Raw genomic sequence first — 11,831 nt, forward strand, 5'->3', positions numbered from 1 at the left:
TGTCGTAGAGCCACTATGTTGGTTTTCTCATGGCGTGGCTCAAATGATCAATATGAAACTGGTATTCAAACACAAAAACCAAGTACTAAAGCAATTTATCTAGTAAATTTCGTGAATGATATTTTTTTTTCTTCAATTATAACTTCTGTACAAGTCATATAAAACTACACAACTACAAATTATATAAATTCCAACATTACTATGAAATATACATATATTTTTTATTTTATTTCCCAGAAAATGTCTGTCACAATATACTAAAATTTTCATCATAATTTTTTTTTACTGAACAGTGTTTTCTCTTTTTTTTTTTACCATATAAGTGACTGAAATCCTATATAACAGAATGAACACATAACACCCATGGGTATGCATGCTTTTTCCTAAGCTATTAAGATAAAATACTCTTATTCCTGTGGGGTAGTTGGCAGCTTCTTGCTGATACAGGATCCAGGAACACTTTTTACATAACTGAAATACTGTTGAAAAATGGCGTAAGACCCCATCCCCCCTGGGAAAAAAAACAGGGGACTTTATCCAAATATTCAAATATTTGCTGGACTTTTATTCTGGATCTTCATCATATGTATATAATGATTCACTATATGGAATACAAACTTGTCAAGGTTTTAAGGAAACCACTGCTGCAATTCATATTCAATGAAAAAAAGTATTAAGACAATTTTCTATTCAACCTATAGTACATGCCTTCATGTATTGTCCTCATGTATATGCATGAGGGAACTGTTTGTTCTTCTTCTTTAGAGATCTACAAAACACATCTGTTATTAAAGCACAAATGGACACTTGTCCTGCACCTTGATCAAAAAACAACTGTTTCCTTTCTTCATTGTCTAAACCCCACTCTTTTATATTTGAATGTTTATGGAAATACCAATCTTTAAATAAATCTGATACTTCCAGTAAATCTTTCTGGAACGTAACATTATAAAAGTCTCTCAAAGCTGGAGGTTCAAACAAATAAACTCTATTCTCAAACTTCCTCCTTTCAGTTCCGTTCTCGTCAGATGGATGTACGTATTCCAAATCAGTTGGTTGGTGTCTTTCGTTTAGCAGTGTAATAAGTAAAGCTTCTACAACAGCTTGGTGGACAGCGTATCTACTACCCTGCTTAGATACAGTTCTGCCACGTGCAGTACTTGTGCGAAGCAGATAAACTTCAGACTCTGGAATTGTCTCCAGAAACCTTCGAATCTGAAATATTTTAAGTCAGATATTAAAAACTGCAAGTCTGATTACACAAAATTAACACTTTCTTTTCATGAGAAAATGAATGTACTGGTATCTAAACTGGTATCTATTTTAAGTTGGAGGAGAGGGGGGTGACCCCTGGTTTCTTAGTCAGACAGTATATTTCCACTGGACCTCTGCATCTGATCTTCATGTGAAAAGCTTATTACTAGTAATACTTTCTTTTAAAGAACGTACAGTTCACTGAACAAGGTAACAAATAAAATGGCCTATCACAACCATCAAGAAACCGTCAAAGGTTTTTTCTGTATGCAAGACTGAAATGAAGTTTACTAAATACACAACAGAGAAGAGAACATACCTGATTGTGGTGAGCAAGGTGATCATAGGTACCTTTCAAGTTGATTTTCTTTAAGCCTATATCAGTTATATAGCCATCATCTGTATTTCTTACACACCAAGCAAATTCTCTGTGAAATACGTCCAACACAACCACCTTGTCTATATTCTAAAACAGTTACAAATACATCATAAATGAATCAACTAGAGTTGTCACAGGAGTGACGAATTATACCCCAATAATATGGCCTTGTCACAGAACTAAGCCAATGTCAAGGCTGAACTTGCTTGACCTTTGACCTACTGACCTCAAAATCAATATAGGTCATCTGCTGGTCATGATCAACCTCCCTATGAAGTTTCATAATCCTCGGCTTAGTGTTCTCAAGTTATCGTCCGGAAATGGTTTGAATGTTCCATGTCACTCTGACCTTTGACCTTTGGAACTCAAATCAATACGGGCCATCTGCTGATCATGACCAACCTCCCTATTAAGTTTCGTGATCCTAGTCCAAAGTGTTCTGAAGTTGTTGTCTGAAAACCGTTTTAAATGTTCCAGGTCACTGTGGCCTTGACCTGTCACCTACTGACTTGAAAATCATAAGGGGTCATCTGCTGGTCATAACCAACCTCCCTATCAATTTTCATGATCCTAGGCCCAAGTGTTCTCAAGTTATCATCCCGAAACTGTTTAACTGTTTTGTGTCATTGTGACCTTGACCTTTGACCTATTAACTTCAAAGTTGAATTTGACCTGTATTTTATCATGTTACACCTGTGTACAAAAAATTATGATCCTAGACTCAAGCGTTCTAAAGTTATCATCCGGAAACAGTTTAACTGTTTCATGTCACTGTGTCCTTGACCTTTGACCTACTGACCTCAAAGTCGAACTTGACCTGTATTTCATGATGTTACACCTGTATACCAAAATTTTTGAACCTAAGCCCAAGCGTTCACAAGATATCATCCGGAAACTGTTTTACTGTTCAGGGTCACTGTGACCTTGAACTTTGACGGACTGACCCCAAAGTCGAACTTTCCCTGTATTTTATCATGTTACACCTGTGTACAAAAAATAATGATCTTAGACCAAAGGGTTCTCAAGTTATCATCTGGAAACCGTTTAACTGTTTCGAGTCAGTGTGACCTTGACCTTTGACCTACAAGCCAAACTTGACCTGTATTTCCTGATGTTATACCTGTGTACCAAAAATTATTTAAATTGGTCAAGCCTTTCTTGAGTTATCATCCGGAAACCATGACAACCAACGGACCTACAGACCGACCGACAAACTCACCCCTATATACCCCCCAAACTTCGTTTTGTGGGGGTATAATTATGGATTCCACGTAGTGGCTTTTTCACAAAAATATCCTGGGATATATTCATAAATAATGTATAAATAATAATGCTGTCCATACATAAGATGCTGGCATGTGCCAACAAAATTACATGATTTCACATTATTATAGCAAAAGAAAAGTGCATGTAAATTGTTTTGTAGTATGTTTTTGGTCATTGCCTTTTTCAGCCAAGAATGATGAACTGTGTTCATGCTATTCATACACCTGTGTGAACAGTTTATAGCTGTGCTTACATGGGGCTTTACTTCAAATTATGCCATTCAATTGATAATAGAGGTGTTCAGAACTTGTCTAACTGCATGTAAGATTTTCATTAGAGAATATGAAAAATTTTCTATCCAGGTAGCCCAACTTAGATTTTTTTATGCAGAAGTGAACATTTAATATTTATAGCTTATTAGCTTTGTATCGGGAAATATGCACGAGTTCTCAGCGGAAATATTGCGTGACTTTAGGAGCGCAATATTCTTCCGCTGAAGAAAGAGTGCATATTTCCCGATGCAAAGATAATAACCTTTTTATTACATACACATCTACACGTATAAATATAATGTAAATATCATAAATTTGTTCAATAGCCTGAATAGGATTGACAATACTGAACTAAATAGAAAAAAATAGTGCAAGAACAAACACTGAATTACGTCACGCACCCGATATGAAATTCTGGCGTCAGTGTATGGAAAAATATTGACGTTTCCGGTACCAGTGTAACTTAATGAGGAATAGAAACGTGTATGTAATAAATATACTTAGCTTGAAGAAGTGAATGAAGTATTGCCATGCAATACAAAGTCCCCTACTGAAAGGCACCTACAACTACACTGCAAAACAACATAATGATCACATATCTGTCAATGATGTATAGACAATTATAGGCATAAAAAAATTGTTTGTTTCCGGTATCCTGATCTACCCTAAATTTTTGGCCTGACCCTAAATGTTTTTATGGCCTTGGAGAATATGTTTTTCAACTTTTTAACAAAAAGTTGCAAAACTGCAGTTTTTATGCTTTAAACATGGTCAGTCATGTTAAAAATTAACTTACTGATGTTCTAAAAGTATAACCCCTGACTTGTATTCATTTTTTGACACAAAAATAATTTCCGAAAAGTCTCACTTAATAAACAAGAGGGCTATGATTGCCCTATATTGCTCACCAAAGTACCATTGCTCTTAATGATAGATCAAGTTTTGACATAGATGACATAGACATACACATCAAAAATCATCAGGATAAATATTTTCTTGTAACAGTCCCTTTTTACATATGGGTCACATACTAGTCAGGGCCAATCTCCATATATCAAGTTTAAAGGTCCTAGGCTCAAATGCTGCATTTTTGTACAAGCATGATTATTTCTTACCCTGGAAGACTTAAATAACATTTAGAACCAATCTCATTAGATTCTGCTCTGAGGTATATTCATTTACATAAAATAAAGGGAGGTAATTTGTCATAAATTCAGTCAAAAGTCTAACCTGATTGTCTGAGTCCATCTGATGGCATAAATGTTATTTCAAATCAGTATCTTCATTGGTTACTGAAATACACCCATTTTAGTTTGAAACAAAGGGAGGTAATTTGACACAAAATCAGTCAATAACTAGAGATGCTTTTAAGAAAAACGCATGTCTCCCACAACTGCCCCTATGAAAAATGTGTAGTGTCTCTAGATGGCTTAGATGAGCGGATCCAATTAGATGGTCTGGACGAGTGGATCCAATCAGTAATTCAAGGGCCATAAATCAAAAAAGCCTGGGCGGATTTGGCTAGTTATCAAACTTGGCTATGGTCTTATGGCCAAACACATTTTGTTCAAGTTTGGTGAAGTTCGGATGAGAAATGTTCGACTTAGAGAGAGGACAAGAGTAAAAATGCAGATTTTTCAGTAATTCAAGGGCCGTATCTCCAAAATGCCTGGACCGATTTGGCTTGTTATCGAACTTGACTGAGGTCTCATGGTCAAACACATTTTGTTCAAGTTTGGTGAGGATTGGATGAGAAATGTTTGAATTAGAGTGCGGACAAGAGTAAAAAGGCCGATTTTTGGTAATTCAAGGGCCATACCTCCAAGACGCCTGGACCGATTTGGCTAGTTATCGAACTTGGCCGAGGTCTCATGGTCAAACACATTTTGTTCAAGTTTGGTGAAAATCGGATGAGAAATGTTCGACTTAAGAGTGCGGACAAGTTTTGTGACAGACACACACACAGACTGGAGTAAATCAATATGTCTCCCACACCACTGTGTGGTGGGAGACATAATTATCTGCCCTGATTGTCTCAGTCCAACTCATGACAATAATGAAATTTACAATGAGTCCTATAAATACTTACTGAGATAAATCCATTTTTATTAAAATCAGGGGAGGTAATCATGAATTGGTATATACATGTAGAAGATACAGAGTACATGCCTTTAACAACAATATATTAATCAAAGCCTTGAAATGTCTGATGGTTGCCGGTTTTTTGGTAGATTTATTTTCTGTTTACATGCCAGTCTATGAATAAAGGTTGAAGGTCAGTAAATCAAATCCTTCTTTCATAGTGGAAAAACTAGCCCTGCTAAACTTACAGCTATGATCTTTTAAGAACAGAACAATCCAAAGGTATTTTGCAGACTGCAGTCAAAGAGACATTTCTGTGCAAATATTTCAAAATAGGGCCAGTAGTTTCTCAGAGGGCGTTTGACTTTCTTCCCTATGACAACTAGAATTTAATTTTGCACGGATGACCTAGATTAGAAGGAATCTGAATGGGGACCACCCAAGGCATTTACCTGTGACTTGGTGGTTTTGAAAATGTTCTGTAATGAATCTGTGGATGAAAGTGTGAACAGATCGATGAAAGGACTTCCAACAATTCTGAAAGCTCACCATGTGCACTTAGTGCTTAGGAGAGCTAAAAATACTCAAAAAATGCTGATCATGATCATGTTAGTTTGCATAATAGTAAATAAAAATATACCTCTATATTCTTCCGATCAAATTTTGGATAAAAAAACTTCATTCCTGTTGAAGTATTCTCCACATTCTTAAATAATAGGACTGCATATGCCATTTCTTTTAATTTGTCTTCTGTGATTCCAGTTTTATTCAAAAAGTCTTCCACATCACAGAATCTGTCTTCTCTAGATGATGTAATACACTTGCTGTAGTCATAATGTTTAAACAGGTGGGACTTGTAACCAATTAGTTTATTCAGAGTAACATGGTCACAATTATTAAAGAAATCTAGAACAACATCGTTTTCATTTTTGTCAAGAGTCACAACATTCCTTTTTTTCCTTTTCCTTGTATCTATCACTTCACTTGTGGAAGGTGCACAGAAACATCTCTGTAAAGCAAAAACAGGGCTATATATACTGTGCATCTGACACTGAAAATACTGACTCTTGAAAACTAAAAAGGCAAAATTAATTACTGATATTGTATCTATACTGTATACTGTGCATGTGACACTGAAAATAATGACTCTTGAAAACTAAAAAAGGCAACATTAATTACTGGTATAGTATCTATACATGTGTATACTACATGCATCTGACACTGAAAATAATGACTCTTGAAAGCTAAACAAGAGGGCCAAGATGGCCCTAGGTCGCTCACCTGAGAAACGCACCATAACAGTGTAAACATGTTTGACCTAGTGATTTCAAGGAAACAAATATTCTGGTCAATTTTCATTAAGATTGGACCAAAAATGTGGTCTCCTGAGTTTAAGCAAGTATTTTCTTAGATATGACCTAATGACCTAGTTTTTGACCCCAGATGACCCATATTCTGACTTGACCTAGATTTTATCATGGCAATCATTCTGACCAAAACTCATGAAGATCAATTGAAAAATACAGTCTTTATTGATACACAAGGTTTTTCTTTGATTTGACCTAGTGACCTACTTTTTGACCCCAAATGACCCGTATTCAAACTCAACCTAGATTTTGTCAAGGCAATCATTCTGAGCAAATTTCATGAAGACCAGTTGAAAAATACAGTCTCTATCGCATACATAATGTTTTTTCTTTGATTTGACCTAGCTTTTTTACCTCAAATGACCCATACTCAAATTCAACCTAGATGTCATTAAGGCTATCATATCGACATAAGTTTATGAAGATCAATTGAAAAATACCGCCTCTATCACATAATAAGGTTTTTCTTTGATCTGACCTGGTGACCTACTTTTTGACCCCAGATGGCCCATATTCGAACTTGACCTAGATTTTATCAAGGAAATCATTCTGACCAAATTTCATGAAGATCAACTGATGAAAAATACAGCTATTGCATACGCAAGAATTATATCTGATTTGACCTAGTGACCTACTTTTTGTTCCTAGATTGAACCATATTCTAACTTACCCTAGATTTCATCAAGGCAATCATTCTGACCAAATTTCATGAAGATCAATTGAGAAATACAGCCTCTATCGCATACACAAGGTTTGACCTACTAACCTACTTTTTGACCCAAGAGGACCAATATTCAAACTCAACCTAGATTTTATCAAGGCAATCATTCTGACCAAACTTCATGAAAATCAATTGAAAAATACAGTCTCTACTGCATACACAAGATTTTTCTATAATTTGACCTAGTGACCTAGTTTTTGACCCAAGATGACCCATATTCAAAATTGACCTAGATTTCATCAAGGCAATCATTCCCACCAAATTTCATGAAGATCAGTTGAAAAATACAGCCTCTATCACATACACAAGCTAAATGTTGACAAACGACAGAAGCCGGATGTCGAGCAATCACAAAAACTCACCTGAGCATTGCTCAGGTGAGCTAAAAAGGCAACATTATTTACTGGTATTATATTCAGATCTATACACCTGTGTTACACCTGACAAAAGAAACAATGATAAACAGGTATTAATGCGTGATGTCATGGCGATCTCTCCTATACAACAGTATCAAATGAACACACATATCTGTTTATAAACTTCTAAACTTAATGTATTAACTGATTTCTCATAACTGATTGATTTATCCAGTAATGGCATGCCAACAGTATTGAATGCCTTTGCTGAGAAATAGTGAGTTAGGTCAAAGTCAAACTTCAGCTGTTTTTCAGCTCTTGCAGTGCCTCCTTTATTGCTTGGCTGAAGAAATATTATTACAATATATCATCATATTCCATATCATCAGCTTGAACTTGCCGTCTGGTATAAAAAGACATCAAAGCCTTGATTGTCATGGGTCGACGCTTCAAAAAACTCAACCGATAGGTCAAGTTTTCTACATTTGTATGCATAAATCTACCAATGTAATAACTTGTGTTTTTTTTCCAGATGCACTTAACACTGTCCCATGGTACCCAATAGCATGTGTCCCATCGTGCTTAAACCCCACTACCCTTATATTTTTAAAGTAATATGAATGTCACCTGCTTTACTGGGATTAAACATTTTGTGAAATTAGCAATCAATGTGTGCTTTATAAATAGTGATATACAATTTATATCTTAGAGTTCACAGCAGAACTTTACGAACCAATGTTTGGGATAAGCTTTTTCTACTCAGAGCAGTAAAAAATTGAAAAACCTCAACTAAAGGTTTATTTTAAATCCTCCCGCCTTCAAACTCCATATAAAAAACAGCTTGAGAAAGGCAAGATTATTAGCAATTCAGATCGGTCAGGGCATTATCCGATTATTTGTACCGCGGGACAAGTATATTTTGGTTAAATTTCATCCTTATGAAAATTGTTGTTTATTCCGTTAAAACCTAGATGGTGTAACGAACACGAGAATCAGTATCAGTGAGATACTTGTTACTATAAATACATGTTACTCACCTTATAAGGTCAAATATCCAGTATTCCTTCAAAAACCATCATAATACAATCCAGTATTATTTCAATATATTTTAGGGATGGCAACGAATAGCAATTTTGGTATTCGAATATTCGGTCAGCCTTCCGAACGAATATTCGAATATTCGGTCATCAAATGATCAACAAATCAACTCAAAATCTTATGAATTTATCGTACCCTTAGCAGCCATCTGCATTAATTCTACTTTCGTTCACACCGGAAGTAATTTAGACATTGACGAATTAAGACTGACTTATCGTTCTCATCGCTTGTTTATCTTTTTGAACATAAAATATTTGTTATTTGCTTCCATTTACATATACTCTATATAGGTTTTACTTATTTTTACATGTTTTTACAGGGATGTAGCCCTCCCGTAAGTAAGGTTCTCTCCACACATATTACACATAGCCGACTTCTTATCGGATGATCGCGTGAAATACTTTAAAAAGACAGGCGGCATTGCTTGCATTTTGACAGTAGTTTCAAGTAATAGCATGAACAATATTTTCGATTAAACGGGTTGTAAAATTAAGACTGTGGGGGTGGGGGAGTCTTATAAAAGATATATTTTGCTAAACTTTACCCTCTGTCTGAATACTGAGTAGATTCTACCATTTTTTTCCATACGAAATGCATTTATTATCAAGAGGAATCCGTTTTACATAAAAACAATATTTATCACATTTGACTTGTTTACACCACTTTTCTGCATTTTTCTTTACTGAAATACATCTTGAATCGACTTTGATTGAAATCCGAGTCATTAGTTCAAGTACTTTCTGATGAGTTTTAATTATATGTGGTTCGCACCTACCGAAAACAAGGCGATTTGTAACGGATTTACATCAACTGGGGACTAGTAAAATTTCTAAAGGTAGCAATTAGCGGTTAATCCTTTTACATAGACAAATGATGCCACAATTAATCTATCAAAATGCTTGACGTTTTTGTGTCCAAAACAGACGTTTAATTCTATGTGGCCATTGTGACGCAGAACCAATAATATCATCCTGAATTAAACTCCCTAATTCATAAATTGCACAATTATTTTCTCTATCCATCTCAAGCACTAACTAATTCTGCACAGTTTGTTAGAACACAAATGCCATTAAGAATGAAAAACAGTCCCAAAAGCATAAATCTTACCCCTGAATGCATGGCCCGATTCTCGCCTAATATACTCCTGTTATTTGTACAGAAGCATATTTTTCAACATTTTTTGCCTGAATATTGCCATTTTCAGAATCATACCTACCCCTAAAAGTATTCCGAGCTCCATATTCTATTATTTAGCCCCCAAAGAAAAATGTTTTCCCGGGAAATCTTCCCTTTGCAATGCATTATAATTACAGTTTCTTTCCAAGTAGCTCTCTCTATATATATACTCCGGTTATTTGTACCAGTACAAATAAGTTCAGAGCTACAGACAAGCTTAAAATCTCTTAAAGTTTGGTGCTTTATATACTGAAAATTGATGAAATGTGCATTATGCCCTTAACAAAACATAGTCCAGTCTTTTGTACCGTACAAAAAACAGGAGTAATATGATTTAGAAACTTTTTTTTTCTAAGCGCGAAATTAATATCTCGTCTAGAGTCGCATGATCATTCCCTGATAGGTCATTCTATTTTTAACCATGTGTCTGATAACAGTGACGGAATGTTAGAATATCAATATATTATATTGCTTTTAATGGATGACAGATAGGAAGAGATGATGAAATCTGTATCACTATATGAAACCTTAGGCAGTGGCTATGATTATGGTACCGTAATCCTAGCCTTCGGTTCTAGGACTACAGAAGTTCCGTATTCCTAGACAACCCTTTGAGGATAGGCTAGGATTACTGAAGTATTTAAGAGGCATCAAATGTATACGTTAGGACATGCATAAATGATGTTGTAAACTTAATTAAAATAGCGTTTTTTTGTTGTTTCTTTTTTCATGGCCGCCTTATTATTTCATGTATATCTTTTCAGGGTTTTTTTTCGGCCGTTTTTATAGCCGTTATTCGGCTATATTCCCCATTATTCGGCTATATTCCCAATGCCAAAAAGTATGTATTTTTCCCAAAATGAGTGCAAAATTTCCCAATCTACATTCTGAAAAAATTTCACCAAAATTGCACAAATATTGACCAAATTATGGACAATTTTGTAATGGAAGTATGTTAAACTTTAAAGAGGTTGTACAATGTGAAACAAGTGTATGAGAAAGTGCTTAAACACATCCTTACTATATCATATAGGGCTAAATATTTCCCAATTTGGAACATTTACGAAGATTTCTGCGCATTTAGAATCTGGTCACTTTAGATTTCTGCGCATTTAGAATCGGGCAAAATCAACATCTGTATATGTTTATTTTTATTTCCTTTTCGCTATTTTAAGTGAAATAACTCTTATGCACTGACGCGCACCTGCATAAAATACTCGCAAGGGTGTCATGCAGTATCTATAGACAGAGAGAGAGATAGATAGATAAGTAAGTTTACAACATCATTTATGCATGTCTTAACATATATTTGATGCCTCTTAAATACTTCTGTAATCCTAGCCTATCCTCAAAGGGTAGTCTAGGAATATGGAACTTCTGTAATCCTAGAATCGGAGGCTAGGATTACGGTACCGTAATCGTAGCCACTGCCTATCCGAAATTATCCGAAATAACAAACATTCAAAACATCGGCACTAGAACTTTAAAGTCCATGTTTACTCGATTATTGAACGTAACATTTTAAGCTACCTTTGTAAAACACCTCGTCATATACTGACGGCAGTATGTTCCAGACAAAATTGTATTATTTAATAATTTCGTTAACAGCATTTTTCATGTTGTTGTTGTTGTTGTCGCGAACAAATTAGGTTACACGACGCTAAATTTATCTCGGCAAACCTCGGGTGGATAAACCTTTCTCCAATTCGGTGGATAAACTTAAGTTAAGAAAGACAGTAACCATATTCTATTTATCCTGCAAGCCTCGGGTGGATAAACCTTTCTCCAACAGCCTCTATCGCATACACAAGACTTTTCTTTGATTTGACCTAATGACCTAATTTTTGACCCCAGATAACC

General features: G+C 35.3%; 1 protein-coding gene across 1 annotated transcript; it reads right to left on the reverse strand.

The window, feature by feature from the left end:
- Positions 1-213: 213 nt before the first annotated feature.
- On the reverse strand, positions 214-11,617 carry LOC123564436 (uncharacterized). Its single transcript, XM_053537064.1, has 4 exons — positions 11,502-11,617; positions 5,894-6,262; positions 1,574-1,720; positions 214-1,215 (listed from the first exon to the last, which is right to left on the reverse strand). The coding sequence occupies exons 1-4, from the start codon at positions 11,580-11,582 to the stop codon at positions 724-726; spliced, it is 1,089 nt and encodes a 362-aa protein (XP_053393039.1). The 5' UTR covers positions 11,583-11,617; the 3' UTR covers positions 214-723.
- Between the last annotated feature and the right edge of the window lie 214 nt (positions 11,618-11,831).

The sequence above is a fragment of the Mercenaria mercenaria genome, chromosome 2, assembly GCF_021730395.1.
Source record: "Mercenaria mercenaria strain notata chromosome 2, MADL_Memer_1, whole genome shotgun sequence".
NCBI lineage: Eukaryota > Metazoa > Mollusca > Bivalvia > Venerida > Veneridae > Mercenaria > Mercenaria mercenaria.